The 23,563-nt window shown below is 47.0% G+C and overlaps 1 protein-coding gene across 1 annotated transcript in view; it reads left to right on the top strand.

The window, feature by feature from the left end:
- Window positions 1–6,570: 6,570 nt before the first annotated feature.
- The window catches only part of AQP8 (aquaporin 8), a 30,185-nt gene continuing 13,192 nt past the window's right edge, over window positions 6,571–23,563 (top strand). Inside the window, exons 1-4 of the mRNA XM_089896003.1 lie at window positions 6,571–9,680; window positions 12,375–12,501; window positions 14,545–14,759; window positions 16,204–16,338. Of these exons, the coding sequence (XP_089752129.1) occupies window positions 9,277–9,680; window positions 12,375–12,501; window positions 14,545–14,759; window positions 16,204–16,338 (881 nt within the window). The 5' untranslated portion in view covers window positions 6,571–9,276. The remainder of the gene's footprint in view (window positions 9,681–12,374; window positions 12,502–14,544; window positions 14,760–16,203; window positions 16,339–23,563) is intronic.

Genomic DNA, 23,563 nt, shown 5'->3' with positions numbered 1-23,563 from the left:
TGTCCTTGGCTGTCTCAACTTCTCAGTAGCATCTGACATGGGCAACCGTCTCTCTCCTTGGAACGTCCTCACTGCCAGTAAATGATGGAACTGGATTTGAAACCAGGCAGGTTGGCTCTAGGACTTGTGCTTTTGACTACTACATTATATATATCCCTTCTCCCCTGGCCCCCAGCATATAAAAATTCCCCACCATCACCATTCCTTGAGGGTGTGGTTGCCCTGATGTCTCATTTCATTATTTCTGATAAATTTTCACAATTTATTACATTGGCTTATTTCCTATTTGGGGACTGTCCCAGGTGCCATTGATGAAAAGTGATCCTTTTCTCCAAAAATCTTAGTGAGGCTTTTGAATATTTAGTAGAAGAAATGGCATTGTTAAAAAAAAAAACAACTATGTTTTCCTCTAAGAGTTGTATAGTGTCTGGCCTTACATTTAGGTCTTTAATCCATTTTGAGTTTATTTCTGTGTATGGTGTTAGGGAGTGTTCTAATCTCATACTTTTACATGTACCTGTCCAGTTTTCCCAGCACCACTTATTGAAGACACTGTCTTTTCTCCACTGTGTATTTTTGCCTCCTTTATCAAAGATAAGGTGACTATACGTGCGTGGGTTTATCTCTGGGCTTTCTATCCTGTTCCATTGATCTATATTTCTATTTTTGTGCCAGTACCATACTGTCTTGATTACTGTAGCTTTGTAGTATAGAAAAATGGAATACTACACAGCAACCAGAAGAAATTAAGTTTGGACATACAACAAGATAGATGAATCAAAAATAAGTACACTGAGTGAAAGAAGCCAGATAAAAAAGAACACATGCTGTTTGATTCTATTTCTTTTTTTTAAATTTTTAATTTTTTGCATAATTTTTAAAGGTCATACTCCATTTACAGTTATTGCAAAATATTTCCTATATTCCCCGTGTTGTACTATACATCCTTGTAGCCTATCTCACATCTGATAGTTTGTACCTCCCATTCCCCAACCCTATATTGCTCCTCTCCCCCCTCCCCACTGGTAACCACTAGTTTGTTCTCTCTATATTTGATTCTATTTCTAGAAAATTCCAACTAATTTATAGTGGCAGAAAACAGATTAGTGATTGCCTGAGAACAGGAATAGGGTCATGAGGAAAATTGGGGGATGATACACATGGTCACTGTCTTGAGTATGGAGCTGGTTTCATGGGTGTATACGCATGTCAAAGCATCAGTGGTATACTTGACTGGTAATTTATTGTCTATAAGTTGTACCTCAATAGAGCTGTTTTAGAAATAATTTTAAAAAACCCAAATGAGTCTCTCAAAAGATATTTCTGTTTTCTTTTTTTAGCTACTTTACCTCTTATAGAGATATTTTTTCTGTAAAAGCATGAGCTCTGGAGTTAGCAAACCAGTTCTGACCCTAATTACCTCTGACCTTTAGTGAGTCACTAGATCTTTGAACTTCAGTTTCCTCATCTGAGAAATGGGAACAACACCCACCTCACAGGACTGTCATGAGGAGCCAGCAGGGTGATGTTTGTTAAATGCTCAGTACAAGCCCTGGGATAGGGCCTGCTGACTGTTAACTTGTATTGTTATTAATGACAATTCAACTACTGGAGTGAAAAACAGCAGAGTGAAAGCTTTCTGATTTTTAAAAGGCAATTTCTAAATTAGCACATTTTTATATTTTATGGGGATAAAATGTTACAGGCGACAACGTAGAGATTGAATTCAGTGTTCTCTTCTTAGGTACCGTTGGTTCACCTACAGATTTCCTCTTGGTTATATCCAGAAGGTAACTTCCTAAAATAGATTGGGTTTATTTTTAACTTTTTATTGAAGTACAGTGTACACACAGAAAAGTACAGGCATCGTTATCGGCTTGATGAATTTTCACACAGTGAACTCACCCTGTGGCCAGCATCCAGATCAAGAAATAGAAAGTGATAGATTCCCGAAGCCTCCATGTGCCCCGTCCGAGTCACGACCTCCCAAAGCTAACAGCACAGTCGGCTTTGTTTATTCTCGAACTTTCTGTTCCACTGTATGCGCTCTTTTGCATCTGGCTTCTTTCACTTTGTTTGTGAGATTCATCCAGTTGCTAGCCAGTGCACGTGATTCACATTTTCATGATACTTTCTCTCTTACACCCTTTAAAGACATTATCATATCTTTGTTGAGACTTGAAGGATGAGAAAGTTTTTGTCAGAATTAGGGAGCAGTTTGGGTAAAAGAAACAGACTGTCCAGAGGCTTGATGCTGAGTAGAACGATGGGATGTTCAGGATACTGAAAATAGACATTCGTTCTGGGGTAGATGTTTTCATAATTATGACCATTCAGATAGTTCTCAGCTTTTTCTACCAATAAACGATAATGAAATCAATGTCCCTGTACATATACTCTTACTAATTGGAGTTTTTATTTCTATAGGATCGATTTTTGAAACATAAGGCTTGCTGGGTCTAGGGGTAGGTGAATTTACATATTTAATAAATATTGCAAGATTGTGTTGCAAAATATTGTAGTAATGCACACTCCCCCCAAAGATGCATGGGTTTGCCTATTTTCTCCCTCTTTGTCGGTACTGGATGTTAATCACGTTTTAAAATTTTCTGTTCTGTTGTTTTCCTTTGAATTTTTTCTGGCTATTATCTTTTCATGTTTGCTGACCTTTTGGATTTCCTCTTCTGTAGAGCTATTTAATTGTAATAAGTATTACTATCCAAATAGTAGAGAAAATGATAGAACCAAAAAAAAAAAAGTCAACAACATGAGAACATTCTGATTATCATATGAAACATGCTCATAGTGACAAGCTCTTCAGTAAATAGTGGACATTATTACTACCATTTTAACTGTTGTTCCAAACATGCAGATGGCGAGCAAATGAGCCCTTACTGATGAGACTTAGTGGACTGCTCCTTCAGTCCAATGACTTTTTGGCTGTAATAAGTTCTGACGTAGCCAGCATGTCTGATGTCTGGTTACCAGTGACTCCAAAGACATCAGCGTTTGAACTGGACACTGCAGGGCAGAAAATAGGGTGCTGGTGGCTTCTACAAGGAAGGAAGGAAGGTGCTCAGGTTCAAACTAAACCTGTGATCTGAGCAGTGAGAAAGGTGAAAACTAGACTCATTTCCAACAACAAACTTGCCCTGAGCTCCAAGTGAGTGATCATACGTTGAAAACAATGGCAGAGCTATTTAGATAGAAATAAACCAGTTTCAGCAGAAGACAGTGAGGGGTCTGAGACAGGCTGGGACCTGGGATCCTTTGCTGCAGTGCTTGATCCTGGACAAATGTCTCCTGGAGCAACAAAATACAAAGAAACTATACGGGACTAAAAATAACTGTGAATGTGCAGTTGGGGCAAATTATGAACAGCAAGATACAAAAAGACCAAAATCCAACTGCCACTTCTGAGGTGCTGGGGGCAAAAGCAGGGTCCTGAGCATGATCCTGCACACAGCACCACCAAGGGGGTGGGCAGACCACCTAAGCTACCCCTCTGGCCCGACCCACCAGTGCGCCCTTACATTCACCCTATTTATGGAACCAGCTCGCCGCACCGCCCCCTCAGGGAGCAAGCAAGGGAACCTGTTACTTGTTTTCACTCCCTCCTGCTGCAGCAGGAGTCCCAGTAAAGCCTTGCCTGAATTCCTTGTCTGGCCTCTTATCAATGTCTGTTGATTAAAGAGTCCAAGAACCCAGGTCAGTAACAGTTCTGCTTTACGTTTCTGTGACTGTCCGCAGCACACAAATCTCAGCATCAGCCTGAAGTATCAAGCGTCTGCATTACTACAAATAGTGACTTGTTCTAAGAAGAAATTATTAGACTGAAAGCCCAGTGTCTTTGGTGTATTGGGAGGGAGCTTATCAGCCATAAATGCTCTGTGCCGCAAAGGATGCAAAACCCAGCCCCAGCACCTGAAAGAGAAGGACGTGTATTATCTGTCTCAGAGGCTCCCAAACTTTCTCGGTTCATGGTGTTCCTTGGACAAAAGGAATACCTAATAGTTGTATTTATTAGTTAGGTCCAAAAAAACACTTAGTATTTATGGCCTAACTACTTAGTGGCCATTTAAGAAAATACGCATACATTGAAAGGAAAAATATCTTATTTCTGTTTTATTTCATTCTTAAATAACTCAATTTAATTGCATTCTTAATAACTTTCGTTTTTAAATACTACAGTTGCTTACCATGGGATATGTATGCCTTTGGGGCACTGCACAGGTTCTCAGGCCTTGGAGTCAGATTGGACACTACCACTCTCACTTCATTTTCCACACTGATTTTCATGCAGCACGTGTTTTTCTTAATTATTATTATTAATATGGCAACACCCATAAAACCAGGTTTGCAAAGATATGATGTGATTGAAAGGAATGTAGGGCCATCTAATAGAAAACTGTGAACTACCTTGAGCTAGTAATTCACACCCTGTCTGACAGATATTGAGCATCAATTTATTTCCCTTGAAAATTTAAAATATCCCACAGCCACTTTATGAATTCACTCTCTCTGGGGTGCTCTCTGGGAAGTGCACGTTTATTTAACAAGAAGTCTGGAGTAGCTGGTCTTGGGGTTGTCTGGGGCCTTGGTGGTGTCATCAAGGATCCACACTTCTGGCAAGTTGCACCTCATGATCTCAAGGTGGCTGCCGTGGCACCAACATCACATTTTTCCCACAACAGTGCATCAAAGAACAACCTTGATGAAGCAAAGATAGACGTGTTGAGGCCCCAAAGTAGGACAGGGCAACAGCAATGGGAATGGTCCAGCTAAACATGACAAATGTCTGGTCAGCAAATGTCACAGCCATGGCATTACTGCCAAGGACGTCTGAAATGCTCAGAACTGTGTAATAGGCCTCATTGGTCAGGATGTAGATGAGTGTCATAATTGGCATAGAAATCCCAATGGCCAGGGGCAAATTTCTTTCTGGGTTTTTGATTTCTTCTGTTACAAAATTAAGGGTGTCCCAACTTGAGTACGAGAAAGGGCAGAGTACTCTGCAAGTGCTCAGAATGTCCCTGGCACAATTTAACAAGGCCCATGACAATGATGGCAATGAGTGCCAGGACCATGACATAAGTGAACATGTCCTGCACATGTGTGCAGCCATCAATATGAGAAAGGAGGATAGAGTGGTTTGCCAGGATAAGATGCAACCTGCTTTTATACTCCATTTGGACCTGGTGGTGGATGGCAGACAGGTGCCGACAGATGCAGAGATGTCTTAAAATGTTCCTGTGCAAACAAAGATAAAAATTAGAGGCTTTGGTCATGTCAACCAGACCTGGGATTGGAAGGCTGAAAAGTTTTCCAGTCAAACAATTTCTTAGGAAGACATCATTTCCCTAGTGTACTGGTTATCCTGGTGGTTTGGGAGACCAGTGCATTGCATATGGAGACATCAGGCCACACAAAAATCTCACGTTGTGGAAATACATTGTTTTGCTTGAATGACATTCAGATTTTCTCAGGAGAACCACTGGTTTTGGAGCTACTGAGTCCAATCCTGGCTCTCGCGGGGGAGGGGCATGCAGCAAGGACTGACAGCTAGTTGGCCCAGGAGTCAGGGAGGACAAATATCTGGATCTGAGACTTGAGTGAGCAGTAGAAGTTGGCCAAGAGGGCAAAAGAGAACTTCAAGCAGAGGAGATGGCATGGGCAGGGAGGGGGTGAGGGTGCAGGGCTCACCTGGCAAATCCTTTATGGTGGTTCATGTGGCAGGAGTTGAGTCCAGGGTAGACCTGTGTGGCTGCTATGGGAGTTGAGTTTGGCATTGACTGCCACAGAAGGTGCTAGAAAGTTTGAAGTCAGGGAAGGATAGGATTAGATTGACAGGCTGGGGAACAACAGCAGCCACCATGTGGTGTGGTAGAAGTTTCTGGGCGTTCACAAAATGCCTTTCTTTTTCCTTCTGGTCACACCGCTAGACTGTGTTTCCCAGACTCTTCTGTGGCCAGGTGAAGCCATGTGATTGAGTTCTAGTCAATCAAATATGGAAGGAAGTGGTATTTGCCATTTCTAGGCCTACCCCACAAACCACCCCCTGCACAGTCCTCCACATTCTCCTCCCCCATTGGCTGGCTGGTGCGGATGATCTGAGGACCTAGATGGTGGATCTCCAAGGTGGAAGTAGCCTGGCTCCCTGAGCCACCATGTGATGAAGGGCCTGCTCTGGACTATTCTGTGAACAAGGAATCAATTTTTACTATGTTAAGCCATTGAAATGTTGGGGTTATTTGTTACGCACCTACTCTGACTAATGAGAACCATAATAAGAGCTACTAGTTGTTGGGCACCTGCTCTGAATTGGGCAGTGTACTAAGGGCATTGTCTCACTTAATCTATACACCAATTCTATGGGGATGGGTACCACCATTAGCCCACTTTTACAGACAAGGAAACTGAGGCTGAGAGAGAAGCTAGGGGGCACAGGTGGAGAAGCTTGATCCCCAAACCTGGACCCAAGTGCCAAACTGTGCCCTGCTGGTTGCCAGTTTTAAAGGAATGGATTGAAATTGGGTGAGGCATCAGACATAGAGAACAGACTTGTGGTTGCCAAGGGGGTGGGTGGGAAAGGGATGGACTGGGAATTTGGGTTAATGGATGCAAAATATTTTATATAGAATGGATAAACAACTAGGTCCTACTGTTTAGCACAGGGAACTATATTCAATATCCTGTGATAAACCATAATGGAAAAGAATATGAAAAAGAATATATATATGTATATGTATAACTGAATCACTTTGCTGTACAGCAGAAATTAACACAACATTGTAAATCAACTATACTTCAATTAAAGAAAAAAAAAGAAATTGGTTGAAGCAAGAAGACCAGATGAGGAGTTGTTGTAGTAATACCAGCTGGGAGTTCCTACCTGTGAAGTGGGAAAATAATAGATTATTGTGAATATTAATTATTGAAAGAATGCATGTGTGGTGTCCAGTGCAGGGTCTGCAGTTGGCAGGTGTATAATGAATATTTAATTTGTTTTCAAGAGCCTAAGTAAGAACCGATGAAGGCTTGGGTGAAAACAGGAGAGAAATATTCCAGGAGCAGCACTTGGCAGGACTTGGGCAAAGAATGAGGGAGATGGGGGAGTTGAGGGTTGGACAACCATCTTATGTTGCAGGGAGGAGGGGAATAAGAAACATCTTGTACAATGTGCTGTGGGTGCAGAGGAGGGAGAGAACAGGTCTCAAGATAACCAGCAAGAGAGCAGCCCCAAAACCTTCTGAGATATGCAAATGTTCAATAGAGACGCTGCGTTCCAGGGCCTCGAGCTGCAAAGAGCTCTCAGCAAACTGTCAAACCCTTGTCCAGAGGCGTCTACTTCTGTCCCGAAGCAGATGCTTTTCATCTACACGATCTTGAGCAGGTTCATCAACTTCTTTGTGCCTCATTTTTATCATCTGAAGATGGGGATAAGAAGTCATAGGACTTATAGGGCTGTTGTGAACGTGTGCAGAGCGCTTAGCACAGCGTTAGATGGGTAATGAGTTATCAATAAATGGTGGACATTTTCATTAAAATTCTCTTATCCCTGACATTACTTCTCTATCTCTACATACAATGCTCAGATAATAGTTATATGAACATCGAAACAGCATCTTTGTCTGTCTTGATCACCGCTACATTTCCTGCCAGCTCTTAGGACAGTGGCTGGTTCACAGTAGGTATGTAAATATTTGTTGAATGTATGAGCATCTTTGAATGTATGAGTAAGGAAACCCATCTCTCTTTCCTTCCCTTCCTCTCTTCCTCCCTTCTTTCTTTCCATCCATCCACCCATCTGCCGATCCTTCCATCCATCTCTTCTTCCATCATCCATCCATCCGTCCATCCATCCATCCATCCATCCATCCATCCATCCATCATCTTAGAAAGGCTTAACCCACAAGTTTTTTTCTTTCAGTTGTGAGTGTAGTGGCTTTACCCACAGAGGTTTTTTTTCTTTCAATTCAAAATATGTGTAACACAAAATTTACCATTTTAACCATTTAAGTGTATAGTTCAGTGATATTAAGTACATTCATGTTGTGCCACACCTCCAGAACTTTTTCGTCTTCCCCAACTGAAACTGGGTACCCATCACACAGTAACTCCTCATTCTCCCCTCCTCCCAGATCAAGGCAGCCACCATGCTACTTTCTGTCTCTATGCATGTGACTACTCTAGGTACCTCACATAAGTGGAATCACACAGTATTTGTCCTTTTGTGACTTAGCCCACAATCACAAAAGCTGTGTGATCCTGGGAAACTTAACCTTCCCGAATTTCCACTTCCTCATCTGTAAAGTGGCTGCAATAATAGTACCTACCTCATGGGGTTGTTGTGAAGTTTAAATGAGATAATACATATAAGGTACTTAGACCAGTACTTAGAAAGTGCTCAGTAAATATTCACATAAATACATATTCTAAATCAGCAGGCACTGGTATTGTGCTCTGACTCTGTCATAAACACTTTATGATCTTAACTTATTTAAGCCACACAACCCGATGTCATTGGTACCACCACTATCATCCATGCTGCACGGGAGAAAAAGTAAGGTGCAGAGAGGGTAAGCAACTGCTCAAGGTTACTCAGCTGGTTCACGGAAGAGCTGGGATTGAAATCCAGGCAGCCTGTTTCCAAAGTCCACAGGCTTTACCATTGCCTCTGCAATCTCCAGAGATGGTCATCCGTCTACACCCTCAGTCCTGGATCAGCCTATCAGCATGAGTCTGTGGAGGTGCCGGGGCCTCAGACACAAGGAGGTGTCCTTAGAAGTCCATGGAAAAATCACTGAAGATGAGTTTACCGTTACTTCCCATGTGTGGTCCTGATCTGGCGGGGCCCTCCTCGTGTTCACTCACACACGTGGGTCTCCTCTGGGCCCCGGTGGTGACCAAGGGAGCTGGGGATCAGGGCCCTCCATCTCCTGCTGGGGCAGACCTGGAGCCCTCCCCAGGTGACGCAGCGAAGCTGACGCCTTTTGCCTTTGCTGGCAGAAAGCTCAGCAATCCTTGGCCACCCCCTGCCCTGCCTGGTTAAGGTTAAAAACAGTGTTTCCTCTCCTGGGCCTCAGGGCCGCCTCCTACTGGGCTTTATTGCTTTCTTGACACCCTCGGGAGCCTCTGTAGCCCTTTAAAAGGGGCAGAGCCTGTAGTGGGCTGGAAGCCCCGGTCCTGGAGATAAGAGTGTCCTGTCCGGGAGATCAGGTGCGGGTTTTCCAGCCAGCGCAGGCCAGAGTCCCGTCCTGAGTCACCTCCGCCCTGATGTCTGCAGAGGTGAGTACACTGCTGGCCTCTTCCTCTGCAGCCTGGCCATCCAAGCGGTTGCTGAGAATTAATTCAAGATTGGGGCACTGGGGGGCTTCTTTCTGGACTCTCTTCCCATCCGTGTCCCCCTCCGTTCCCCCCCTTCAGGCAGCTGCATCCATGTGTGACCTGGAGTTTGGTGGCGTCAAGGTGAAGGAGCCCAGCGAGGGGGGCAGGTGGCGTGGGTGCTGGTACGAGCGGTTTGTGCAGCCCTGCCTGGTTGAACTGCTGGGCTCTGCCCTGTTCATCTTCATCGGCTGCCTGTCGGTCATCGAGAACGGGACCGACACTGGGCTGCTGCAGCCGGCACTGGCCCATGGGCTGGCCCTGGGCTTGGTCATCGCCACGCTGGGGAGTATCAGGTGGGAACAGCTCTGAGCACTCTGCCTGGTGCCAACCTGGGGAGCCAGGCAGGGAGCAGAGCTGTGGGCAGGGACCCCTGGGCACATGCCCAGGATCCCAAAAGCAGTGTGGGTAAAATGTGGGTTGGGCGAGGGGTCAGGCTGCTTGGATTTGAATCCTGGCTGTTCAGCCTATGAGCTCTGTGGCTTTGACTAAGTCACTCCCCAAACCCAAACTTCCCACCTATGAAATGCGAACAGTGGGAGTATTTTCTAAATCTTATTTCTCAAGCCAACACATGAAGGAGAAAGGCCGGGTAACTCGTCCAGAGTCCCATGGTAGAGCCAGGAGGCAAACCCAAGCTGTCTGTCCTAAACCCAGCATCTCCTGGGGAAGGCACGAGAATGAAATGATGTGAAGAGCTTAGTCTATAGTAAGCGCTCAGCCACTGTTGGTTGCTGTGTTATTGTTACCTTTAGGACGGGGCATTTTGCTCCAGCCTGGGGTAAGGCAGAGTTATGCAGAAGAACCCGCCGGGGGGGGCAGGGAGGCCCGAAGAGTTCCCCTTGCATAGCCCTCCCCTGGACAGGAGCTCCACCGGGAGGTCGTGGGCTCCCAGGAGAACCAACCACAATGACAAATGTCTTGGATGGAGTGTCTGTCAGGGGCCTCTAGAACCTGGTTGGTCTGTATTTAATCTCACACAGAAAACAGATCTGAGTAAGGAAATTGAAATACTGTTTCCTAGAAAAGCAGAATGGAAAGAGAACTTTAACATTTCTCTTTAAATATCTAAGGGAAGCTGCAGGTGGGATGAAACACAGAGTCTTCTGTTCGATGACGGGTCTGGGATTGAAGGCAGCCTTTGTCGCTGCTTAGCTGGGTGACCAGGGCAGTTGGCTGGCCCTCTCTATGTTCAGTGGAATCAAAGGGGATGGTAGTGATAGCTGGTATTTATTGAGCACTAACTATATGCTAGTACTCTGTGTGAACACGTATTAGTTATCTTTGCAACAGCCTTTGTGAGGTGGGGACCACTGAGGCACAGAGAGGTTATGTAAGCTGCCCACGGTCATACAGCTCTTCGGTGGCAGAGCTAGGGTTTGAACCCAGGCCAGCTGGCAGGAGAGAACATCGCTTTGCGCTGCAGGAGACTGCCTACCTGAAATGCCAGCCTTTTATTCAGCCATCTGTTTTTTGTCAACAAATATTTATTCGGTACCTACCGTGTGCCCGGCACTGACTCTGAGGTTATTGGAGCGCCCGACACAGCACCTAGCACCAGAGTAGGTGTTCAATAAGTATTTGTTGAGCAAACCATGGATGAGTAAACTAAGAAGGTGTCTTGATTGTTTTACTGTTAATGAGTGTGAAGTGTCCCAGCCTTCTTCTGGTAGAACCACACTCTGAGTGACAGTGTCTCTCCCCGTTTGGGCTGTGGGACCTGGTGGTGAGGCTGATGGCCGAGAGGGTTCTAAGTCTCCCTCCTGCAGGAGGCCACCCCACCTCCACCTTCACCTCTCTGCTTTGGCAGAGCCCAGGCTAAGTTTGGTCATGGACCTGAATTGAGGCCAAGTAAGCCTGGCTGCCCCTCTCCCTGCCGGTCAAGTCTGAGATCAGCTGGTGCTTCCTGATCCTGCAGGAAGCTCACCCAAGGGCCTGTGCACAGAGCTGCACCTGACAAGTTGGGGCAGCTGGTCCTGAAGTGTGAGCATGTTGGACAAAGTCCCTGTGTCCAGAGCCAGGGTCCTCTGTCCAGTCTCAGCTCAGTGCCCTGTGCCCATTGGGTGGGCAGGCGCATTGGTGGGCTCTAAACATCTGGGTTGACATGGGGGGGCCTTGGGGTCACTGTCCCTCTTATTGGGTGTGTCCATCCCAGGCACCAGGGGGATTGGTGAGCCAACCTCTCAGGATAGTTCCTTCATCTGAGTGGGACTGGATAGGATGCCAATGGGGGTAGCAGGGCATTGGGGGGGGCCTCTAGGCTCTGGGGCTTGGACTGGTTGAGCATCTTGGTGAAAAGGAAGGCTCTTGGCCCATGACCTCTGGAAGGACCAGCCAAGTTGAACCAGCCCTTTGGCCTAGGTTCGACTTGGTCTAATCCCCTTCACATCCCAAACTCCAGATCCCAATCCCAACTTAATCATGAACCTCTAGCCTCGATCCTGATTCCCAGTGCCATTTCCAGGAACCTCTAATCTCAATTTTACAGGCAACACTAGTCACACTTTCAGACCAAAAATAGGAATTTTACTGGTTGAGTTCCACCAATAAAAAATTTCATTGGTTGAGTTCAACCAATCAGGAGCTGTTGTTCAGGGCCTGGTTTCTTCTAAGGGGAGGCCAGGATACCTGTCTTGGGCTGTGAGTTTGAAGCCTGGGGTCTCATTCTGACCTGTGGCCACGGCTCTGAAGGGCTGGATGCAGCTCTTAGGGGCTCTGGAAAGAGCTGAGGGACAGTTTCCCACCGTATTCTTGTCTGGGCCACCCTGGGGTCTGGGTGTAGGACAGGAATGGTGCTGCCCTCCCCTCCCAGGCTCTCCCCCACCACTTGGCACCTCGGGGAAAGTGGGCTTAATTTGGTGCCTGTTTTCTACCTGGGCTGCCCTTGACAGACTCCGGCCCCTCAAGGCCACCTGGGGAGGTGGTGGGGCTGCTGGGACCCAGTGCCTGGGCCTTGGCCTCACGACTCCTTCTGCTTTTGTGGGTGACAGTGGTGGACACTTCAACCCTGCAGTGTCCCTGGCAGCCATGCTGGTCGGAGGCCTCCACCTGATGATGCTCCTTCCCTACTGGATCTCCCAGCTGTGTGGGGGGCTGATCGGGGCCGCCTTGGCCAAGGTGGGTGATCCCCCAGGGGGCTGGGCTGGGGGCTTTTGCTCTGATGGGGCTGCTGGGGTGGGTGAGGGGCAAGGAGTGGGGACTGTCCAGTTCTTTTTTAAAAAATTGATTGATTGGCTGCGTTGGGTCTTCATTGTTGCGCTTGGGCTTTCTCTAGTTGTGGGGTGAGTGGGGGCTACTCTTCCTTGCAGTGCGCGGGCTTCTCATGGCAGTGGCTTCTCTTGTTGTGGAGCACGGGTTCTAGGCGCACGGGCTCAGTAGTTGTGGCTCGCGGGCTCTAGAGCGCAGGCTCAGTAGTTGTGGCACATGGGCTTAGTTGCTCTGCGGCATGTGGGATCTTCCCGGAGCAGGGCTCGAACCCATGTCCCCTGCACTGGCAGGTGGATTGTTAACCACTGCGCCACCAGGGAAGTCCTGTCCAGTTCTTTTCCTGTTGCCTCCAATGGGATTGGGTGGACCTTTCTACCTTGGAGGGGACACTCAAAGGGCCTTTGGTTTCCTCCAAACCCACCCTGTTCTGTCTGTGTCTGGACACAGCCCTCCCTAGACAGACCAGGAAGCAGAATTCAGGACTCAAGGTTTCTGTTCCTGAGTCCATTTCTGGATTTAGACAATTCTAGTTTTTTCATTCATTCACTTCATTCATGCTACAAACATCTCAGTAAGCACTGTCAGAGGGTACAGGATATACAGGGTTATTCTCCTCGAGAAACTCCTGAACTAACTTCTCTGTGTGTTCTCCAGTTTGCCTGCCTTTAAACTGAGTTACTCTACCTTAAATGGGAGTTAATGCTCAAATTACTGGAATCCTCCCATTCCGGTAGGAAGGCTAGCTCTTCCTCTCAAGCCACAGAATTTCTATAGCTCTACACGTAACTCCATGGAAGGACTTCCCTCCTCCCTCTTTGCCTGCCTGACTTCCTTGTTTCCTTCTTTCCTTCTCTCTCTTTCCTTCCTGCTGTTCTGAAGTCTCAACCAGGGACCCTTCAAATTGGAAGCCTTGCTTGGCTTGTGTTGGGGGTGGGATTGGAGGGAGTGGGGAGGTGGGAAGGGGTGAAGGGGGCACCCTGTTAGCTTGCCTGGGGTTTGGTCTGTGGCTCTAAGCGCTGCCCATTGCAGACTTTGGTCTCGAATCCCATCTTGCTGTCTTCCCTGCCCTGGTCTCCCTGTGCCCCCATTTGAGACCCTGCTCCCCTGTCTGTTTAGAACAGGGCCCGGACCTTGCTGCTCTGATTCCCAGTGGAAAGCAGTGCTGGGACTCTCCCTCAGGCCTGGTCACTTGTAAACTTGTCCAACATGGTGGAGACCAGTGTGGGGCAGAAGTGGTCATTCACTGGGTGTCCTCCCCCCTCCCCGAGCACTTGGTAGAATCCTCTCATTTAATCTCCAACTTGACTAGAAGCCTGCATCAGTCCTTAAAGAGCACTCCCCACCTGGGCCCAGGGCTATTACCATGACCATGCCTACTTTACAGAGGCGGAAGCAGAGGCACAGAGAAGGCAATAATTTGCCCAAGTTCAAATGAACTGGGGAGCAACTGAGCCTGGATTTGAGTCCCGGGTCCAGAAGCTTGTCTGCACTGCAGGCTTCCCTTCCCCGGTGTCGTGATGACCCCAAGGCCGATTTCCTGGGAAGCCAATGGGGCTTAAGCTTCAGGGCTCTTCTCATCCCTTCGAAGCGGCCTTTTAGGGGGCTGGTAATGTGTTTACCTGGGTATATGTGTTTGCAAAGTTTGTAAAAATAAGGTATTTTAGTATTCTTTCTCAAAGAGGGTCATATAAGTTACATACCCTTCAGGCCTACAATACCTGGAGCCACCGCTGGGTTATCCCCATTTACAGAAGAGCAAAATGAGGCTTAGGGAAGTCCAATAGCTCAGGCAAAGCCACACAGTAGGAACTGGTGGAGCTGGGATGTGGGTCCAGATATGTCTGACTGCGCATTGGACAGGACCCTTCCCTGGTTCAAAAGGATGGGGCCCCTCCCGTCAGCTCCCAGCTGTCTCTCCACCCACAACATGAGGCTGAGCACTGCTCACTGCAGGCGGTGAGTTCCGAGGAGAGGTTCTGGAATGCGTCTGGGGCAGCCTTCGTGACAGTCCAGGAGCCCAGGCAAGTGACAGGGGCAGTGGTGGCAGAGATCATCCTGACGACACTGCTGGCACTGGCTGTATGCATGGGCACCATAAACGAGAAGACGCAGGGTCCTCTGGCCCCATTCTCCATCGGCTTCTCTGTCACCGTGGACATCCTAGCAGGGTGAGTGCCCCTTGGCTGTGGGACCACAGTGCTTAGACCTGGGCCGAGGCTCGCCCCTGGAGGAGGGCAGGTCTGCTGAGCTTACCTGAGGGTTGCCAATAGAAGCCACACAGGTAATGTAAACGGGGGAAGTGGGCTGGCAGGAGGCAGACAACAGAGAATGGTGGGGACTGTGGCATCTAAGGAGGCCACCACCACGCACCTCTGATAAGTTATTGCTGTGTGGGAATATGGGCTTGGGGTGACCCTTCTAATTTCATTCTAGGGAAGTCAGAAGACTGGATTTTTATGTGAATTTTCTACTTTTTGTAGTATCAATAAACCATTTCTGTGGACTGTGTTTATCCTGCCAGCAGGCAGCCAGGTTTTAGCCTCAGACTTACCACACCCGTTGTCTCATTTATCTAGAGCCTCTTAGTAGGCTTGGGAAGGCATTAAGGAGACAAAGGATTATTTCTTCCCTTTTATATATGAGGAAACTGGGGCTCAGAGAGGACACAAGTGACTTATTTAAGGTCATTGGGAAGTGGCAAATTAAATGAGAGATCTGGGACAAGGGCCCCTGCTAAATATAGGGGATGAGGGAGCTCCTTCCTACAGGCCAACTCCTTCCTTTCTTCTTGGACACAGGACCAAGTGTAGCCTTTCTCTGCTCTGCCTGCAGCCCTAAGTCATCCTTTAGGAGGTGGAGTCTGGGGAAATGCATGTGCAGAGCTGTGGCAGTGCTTTGATGCCTCCTAGTGGCTTTTGGTTCACTTATAAGCCTACTGACTCATCCAGTTGGCTTTGGCTGCTGGCCACAGGTGGGGTCTGTGAGGGCTGAGGCCTGAGTGAGGACCCCAGCTTGAGTGAATGGGGAAAGGGTACAGACACCGGGACTAGAGAGGTGCTCTTGGGGAACAGTCCCCCTTCGGGAGATGCTGGGTCCCTAGCTTGTGGTGCAACAAAGGCCTCAACTAGGTCAGCTAGATTAGAGTTAGCACTTGCACATGAATTATAGGAGAAACATGAGCTCTATGAGATATGTACTTTCATCTCAGCTGAAACACAGAGAGGTTAAACAAAGGTCATAGCTAGAAATAGCTGGGCTGGGTTTTGAATCTAGGTCTGCTTGACCCCAAAGTTCATATAGCTGAAAACTGCTTATTTTGCCTTATCAACTCTGGAGGAGGAGTAGATCCATCTTCCTTCCTGCCATCACTGAACAGGCACTACTTGCTGCCCATTCTTCTAGAAGGGTGTGTGGGGAGTGGCAGACTGTAGGGAGGACTCTGGGGAGGGGGTCAAGCCTTTCACTTTGGAACCTCCCAGATCGCCATGATATGGTAGCTTAGAGGGGGTTTCTGGGTAGCGTGTGACTTAGGCCTACTTGGGGGAATGAACTTGGGTGAGTCGGAGCTCCTTGACTGAGATTCTGCCGACCATTGTGGCTGGGTGTTTGTAGGGGAGCTGTGTCTGGAGCCTGCATGAATCCTGCCCGTGCCTTTGGACCGGCTGTGGTGGCCAACCATTGGGACTTCCACTGGATCTACTGGCTGGGCCCGCTCCTGGCCAGCCTGCTTGTAGGAGTGCTCATCAGGTAGGAATATGACACAAGGTCATGGCCCATCTGGTCGGCATGGTGACAGTTCTTAGAACATCCAGGTCTAGAGGGCTAGGGTCTCGCTTGGGTTTGGAGAAGAGAAGAGGAAGCCTTCTTCAGAGGCAAAGATTATGGCTCTGGGACCTTTGGTGGCAAGTGACAGAAATCCATCTGAACACAGCTTTCATCATAAAGGGGAACTCATTGGCTCACATAATTGAAAAGTTCACAAGTGGCCCTGGCTTTGGTGGGAGCTCAGACAGTGTCTTCAGGGCTTGGTCTTTTTAGGCTCTACTGTCCTCTGGGTAGATTTCATGCTTGGATAGGCTCTCCAGTAGAGGCAAAGATGCCCACCAGGCACTCCAGACTTACATCCTAGCAGGTTAATAGCTGGAAACAGAGGAAACAGAACAACAGCTCTTACAAAGGTCCTGGCTCTGCTGTTCTCTGAGTTGGACTGGTCCAGCTTGGGCCATGTCTACCTCTGAATCGATCTCTGTAGCCATGGGGCCAGGCACTCTTATTGGCTATGTCTGGAGCATGAATCTTATCCTGGAGTTGGGGTGAGGTCAGCCTCACCTGAACAACTGTACGGACTGAAAGTAGGGGAGAAATAGCTCCCCACAGGGGTGTTGTACAACTCAAGGGACCCTGTCCACATAGAACACCATGTTAGTGGTGTCCCCAAGAGCATGCATGTCATGAGATGCCAATCACATAAGACGCAATGTGAGCAGTGCTCCCTGGAGCTGGGCAATGGGTAAGAAGGTTGATAGTGTTATCAGAAGGATAATATCCGCTTGACTGCTTCTCCTCCAGCTCTCTTCCTGTGAACCTCAAGGATCCAGAGTGTCCTTCCTTTCTGCTCCAGGTTGTGCAGGGATACAAGTAGGTACAGTGCCCGCTGTCTGGACGAGGACAGGCACTGGGCTGAGCTGATCTAGACTGCTTGCATCGCTGCCTGTCTGCAGTCCTGGCTTAGCCTATGGATTAGTGAAAAGCATCACAAGTAATTCTCTGATGCTTTCAGAATGGTAGAGATGGGGATCTTCAGGAAAAGGGTTAGAGACCCAACAGGAAAGAGTTTCTCCCTCTCCCCAGGGAGATCTGGCTCTTGAGGCTGGAGAGGCTCAGGAAGGCGTCTCTCTGGAGAATTCTGGGCCTGGAGACATTTGATGGAGGGTTGGGTCTCTCCCGGAGATGCAGAGATCTCACTGGGCCACGTTTTTTGTAGGTTCTTCATTGGAGATGGGAAAACCCGCCTAATACTTAAGGGGCGGTGAAGCTGAGATGGTGGAATTCCTGCTGCCCTAGGGGCCCTCAGTGGACCTGTCCTGGACTGCAGACCAGACAGGTCTGCATTTCCTGCCGGGGCAGAGCTCTGAGAAGTGACTGATACGCTTCCCCTGACTTGGGTCTGGCTTTTCAGATGTGCTGGCTCTTTCGAATTCCTTTGTGCTCATCAGAGACCTCAGCCTGGGGAATGTGTTGCCACCAATGCCCAGAGACAGATAGCAACAAGCACAACAGAAGAGCTTTTCTTGACAGGGAAGGTCCCAGGAGCAGAAGAATGGGTGGAAGAGGTGGCCGTTTATGTGTCTCGGCTCACTTCCCTCCTCCCCTTTCTCCTTCTCTTGTTCCCTGATTCCTCTGTTATAGAAGGGCCTTCTTTGGTCTTTTTCCTTGCGGCCTGTGCTGTCAATCTAGCTTTGCAATAAATAGTCCAATGTTTCCTTCTGTGTGCCCACTGGCTGGCCTTTCCTTTCAGAAATGGACACCACTGGGGGGGAAGCAAAAGTCTGGGTTGAGCTTTAGGTGTCCAGAGTCTAATTAGCTCGAGCCCAGCTTAGAGTCCAGGGCCAAGGCAGGTACTCAGAGTGCAGACCAACCCAAAGCCCGTCTCCCTCTCAGCCAGCACCAAGGGAGCTCTGTCTGGAGCTCAGAGTCCGTTCTGGAGTCCAGTTTGGACTCTGGTCAGAATCAGTTCCAGATCACAGACCTCAAGACCCTTCTGAAGAGCCCAGTGCAGACTCCAGGGCATGGTTTAGTGCCCAAAGCTATCCAGGACATGGACTGACCCACTCATGGCACTCCAGCTGGGGATGCGGGTGGGTATGGGGGTGGACCAGAGCTGCAAGGATTTCCCAAGGAAATATATAACGTGGCATAATACAGGTCTGGAGAGACAGAGGCATTTAGATGGAAGATATGAGTATAGTGAATAACTAAGGATAAAAAAAGAATAAAAAGACACGTTCTGAAGTTCACACCTTAAAAATAGAGTGTGTATCTTCTCTACAAGAATCTATGGGTAATTTATGGAAGGTGATCATTCTAACACCGCAAAGGGGTGCTAGGGAAAAATAATTCTCAACAACGAACAAAAACATCACCCACTTCTACCAGACAAGCAAAATACTCACCTGAGTAAAAAGGAAGAAAATGCTCACTGGAGAATATTACCAATGCAATGAGAGATTGCCTGTTGAGAAAATGGACACTACCCAAATATCCAAGACATTTTGGAGAAAAAGAGAATAATAAATTTCAATAACAACAAACCTAAAGAGAAGAGCTACTCAGACAACCTGTGTTCAGTGATGTGAAGGTAATTGTAAAAATAGCTACTGACACTAATTGAGCACTTTCTACATGCCAGGATCTGCTTTGTGTTTGAAACATGTGGTAATTTATTTCATTTCCACAACTGTACAGGTACATATTATTTTATTATTTTTTTTTCATGTTATATATGAGGAAAGTGAGGCATAGAGAAGTCAAATTACTTACTCAAGGTCACTCAGGAAGTGGCAGAGCTGAGATTCAAATCCCAGTGGTCTGGCTCCAGAGTCTGGGCTCTTATACTGTTCATGTAATCTTAAGACATATAGCTGCACTTAAAGACAAATAGCGGGGGCTTCCCTGGTGGTGCAGTGGTTGAGAGTCTGCCTGCCGATGCAGGGGACAAAGGTTCGTGCCCCGGTCCGGGAAGATCCGCGGCTGGGCCCGTGAGCCATGGCCGCTGAGGCTGCGCGTCCGGAGCCTGTGCTCCGCAACGGGAGAGGCCACAACAGTGAGAGGCCCGCGTACCGCAAAAAAAAAAAAAAAAAAAAAAGACAAATAGCGAACATTAACTCATGGGGTTAAGAACAAACAGAATTGTTAACAGGGGAAGTGTGCAATAATAGGAAGAGCTGTTAGGGTTAGTCAGGAAAGGATGAGTCTTTGCTGGAAGAACATTAGTGAGAACTTGTGATTTATCCAGTAGATCAAATGAATAGGCTGATAGGAAAGGATGGTAAATGATGTGCTCAAAGAACCCAAGTGAAGAGAGGGAAGGCAAAGAACTCAATGAAGGCAAATTCAAGACCCAGCGTACGCGCTGATGGACCTACTTCAGTTAAGAAGTAGGACTCTGGAGTCAGCTGAACCTGGGTTCAGATCCCAGCTTCACCACACTTACTAGCTGTGTGACCCTGCCTGGGCAATTTATTTAAGCTCTCTGAGCTTCAGTTTCCTCAGCAACAGGCATATTGTGTGGGTCCAATGAGTTAATGCAATGGGAAGGACTTAACACGGCACCTAGCATACAGTAAATGTTCAGTAAAAGTTTGAAATCAGAAACAACACATTAGAAAACTCACAAAGAGTGAAAAACATTAAAAGTTACTACATCCTTTGGCGAAATAATGAAATCAACCTTTGGTAAATCTAGTAAATAACAAAATAGTTACATATATATATACGTGTGTATATACACACACCCATACACACACATGCATACACGTGTACAGCTAACATTTATTGTTTATTATGTGCTCGGCACTGTGCAGAATGCTTTCCATGCATATCTCATTTAGTCCTCACACAACAATCCCATGAGGTAGTGTAGTGGGTTGAATAGTGTCCCCACCTAAATTCATGTCCACTTGGAACCTCAGAATGTGACCTTGTTTGGAAACAAGGGCTTTGCAGACCCAAGTAAAGTAAGGGTCAAGACGAACCATACTGGATTAGAGTGGGCCCTAAATCCAATGAAAGCGTCCTTATAAGAGACAGAAAAGGACACAGAGAAGGTGGCCATATGGAAGGACCGAGGCAGAGTTATGGTATCACATGATAGCACCAGGAGTCACCAAGAGCTAGAAGAAGCAAGGAAGGGTTCTCCCCGCAGCCTTTGGAGGGAGTGTGGACTGCTGACGCCCTGATTTCAGACTTTTGGCCCCCAGAATGGCGAGAGAATAAATACCTGTTTTTTTAAGTCACCGAGGTTGTGGTCATTTCTAGGGACAGCCTCAGGAAATGAATACAGGTAGCCACTCTTACTCTTCCCATTTTCCAGAGGAGCAAATGGAGATCCCAAGAGATGACATTACCCAGAGTCACATAGTACATTGGTGGAGCCAAAATATAAGGTACGTTTGACTGCAGGGTTCATGATCTTTGTCATCACAGGTTACTATTGCTGAATAAGGGACAGTATGTCGCCTGACTACTTGCCCCTTAGTCCCCCATGAAGAGGGGGACAGAAGCACGTGTATGATAACTCTTCTCACTCCTGACTTGCAATTGGATTTCAAGTCCCGCTCTTCATATCCATTTCTAGACCACAAGCTCTCAAGAGGAAGATCGATGTTAATTCCTCTTTGTGATGCCACGTTATTGGGCTCACTGCTGTACAGAAGGGACTGAGTACTTGTTGACTGAAAGAATGGCATAGGCGGATCCTAATGACTCTCAGATTCATTCTGACCCTACAGAGTAGAATCCAAAATTGACCCAGATCACCTAAGTTTACCTCCACCCCACCTCCTGTCTTCTCAGGAACAACGAGGTCACAGAATTTTAGGATGTTAGAGCTGGGAACTCTATGGCAGTAGTAAAAAGCAGTTGCTACGAGTTTGGATTCTGAGAAAGATCCGAGTTTAAATCTCAGAACGTTGGCTTTTTTGCTGTATAAGTTTGAAGAAGTTATTTAACTTCTCTCAGCCTCAGTTTCCTTAAAATGGGAAACCTGCCTCAGAATGTTTGTGAGGATAAGTGTTTGTAAAGCATTAGCACAATGCCTCATACCTAGTAAGTGGACAATGTGATAGCTCTTATATTTATTATTCTCTAATCAAAAATTTTCTTTTCCCGGCACTGTGTGGCACGCAAGATCTTGGTTCAAACCCGTGCCCCCTGCAGCGGAGTGTTAACCACTGGACTGCCAGGGAAGTCCCTCTAATCAAAGGTTTTGAAATGTGCAGGTATCAGAATCATGGCAAGGGAGTGGAGCTCTGGCAAGATGATTCTAAACGGACATTGCACGCATGTATTTTCTCAATCAACTGTCTTCATATAAGGATCTTTGGGCCTCTTGAGGGGAAAATGTTGGGAAGCACTCATGCTGTCCAATCCCAAAACCCAGAGAGGCGAGCTAAATAACTTGACTATAATCACACAGTGATCTAGTGGCAGAGCCCAATTAGAATCCAGGATTTTGGACACACTCTCTAGTGTTTTTTTCTACTGCAGCAGGCGTGTGCTGCTTTATACCCTTGGAGCACAAGTACTGATTCATTTCCTTTTGTGAGAATCGGCTTGAGTCCTCATATTCTGTGTTGTTGAGAAGCCTAGTATTATGTTCTCGCATCTTCCCTCACCAGACTGTCCAAGAACTCTGAGAGTTTAAGCAATCCAAAGGGGAAGTATGCCAATCTTCTACCTTCATGTCCTAACTTTTAATTTTATTTTTTAAATATTTAATTATTTATTTGGCTGTGCCAGGTCTTACTTGCAGCATGGGGATCTAGTTCCCTGACCAGGGATCGAACCCAGGCCCCCTGCACTGGGAGCATGGAATCTTAACCACTGGACCACCAGGAAATCGCTTTATTTTACTTCTAATATTAAAAAATTTTTTATTGAAGTATAGTTGATTTACAATGATGTGTTAGTTTCAGGTGTACAGCCAAGTGATTCAGTTACATATGTATATACTTTTTCAGATTCTTTTCCATTTTAGGTTATTTATTTTTGCTGTGTTGGGTCTTTGTTTCTGTGCGAGGGCTTTCTCTAGTTGTGGCAAGCGGGTGCCGCTCTTCATCACGGTGCGCGGGCCTCTCACTATCGCGGCCTCTCTTGTTGTGGAGCACAGGCTCCAGACGCGCAGGCTCAGTAGTTGTGGCTCACGGGCCTAGTTGCTCCGCAGCACGTGGGATCCTCCCAGACCAGGGCTCGAACCCGTGTCCCCTGCATTAGCAGGCAGATTCTCAACCACTGCGCCACCAGGGAAGCCCCATTTTAGGTTATTAAAAGATTGAATACAGTTCTCTGAGCTGTACAGTAGGTCCTTGTTGTTTATCTATTTTATCTATAATAGTGTACATCTGTTAACCCCAACCTCCTAATTTATCCCTCCCCACACCCTTTCCCCTTTGGTAACCATAAATTTGTTTTCTGTGTCTGTGAGTCTATTTCTTGTTTTGTAAATAAGTTCATTTGTATCATTTTTTAAGATTCCACATATAAGTGATATATTTGTCTTTGTCTAACTTACTTCACTCAGTATGATAATCTCTAGGTCCATCCATGTGCTGCAAACGGCATTATTTTATTCATTTTTATGGCTGAGTAATATTCCATTGTATAATATACCACATCTCCCTTATCCATTCGTCTGCCCGTGGTCTTCCTGCTCTAACTTTTTACTTCGTGCCCGCTGCAGCTGCCATTTTATAGCTGAGTCAGTCACACTTGTCTCGGCCAGGGTGGTTTCTAGAAAGAGGGGCTGTTTACTGGCAATTCCACCACTTCCACACCAGGCACACCTGTGTGCTCCACCGGCTCCATGCTCATGTTTCCAAGCAACTCTTGAGGCTGGGCCTTTCGGGTCTTGCCCCCATCCCCTCTATCCCCACACTGCCATTTTCCTCCAGAGTCCTACCACCTCAAGGTGGGTCCAGGCGTTCGCCTCTCTTGGGACCCCAAACCATTGCTTCCCTTCTGAGTCCCTGGACCCACCATGGTGTCTGGAGGTTGTGACTAGCTTTGTTTCTTTTGGTGTTTGAAACACAAAGCATTCATTCTCCTCCCTTAAAATCTAATTGCCTTAACTGGTTTATAGGAATTGAAAATTTGTAGCCTTAGAGATTTTTTTCCCCTTAGAGATTTAAAGTCTCTCATCTAACTCCCACACGTGGGTCAGTTCACAGACTTAAATCTCTATAAAGGAATGGAA

The sequence above is a fragment of the Delphinapterus leucas genome, chromosome 15 (genome assembly GCF_059928025.1).
Source record: "Delphinapterus leucas isolate spDelLeu-1000000601 "Yukka" chromosome 15, BTC_Dleu_Yukka2, whole genome shotgun sequence".
NCBI classification, from domain to species: domain Eukaryota; kingdom Metazoa; phylum Chordata; class Mammalia; order Artiodactyla; family Monodontidae; genus Delphinapterus; species Delphinapterus leucas.
This window is presented reverse-complemented; position numbering and strand designations above follow the sequence as displayed.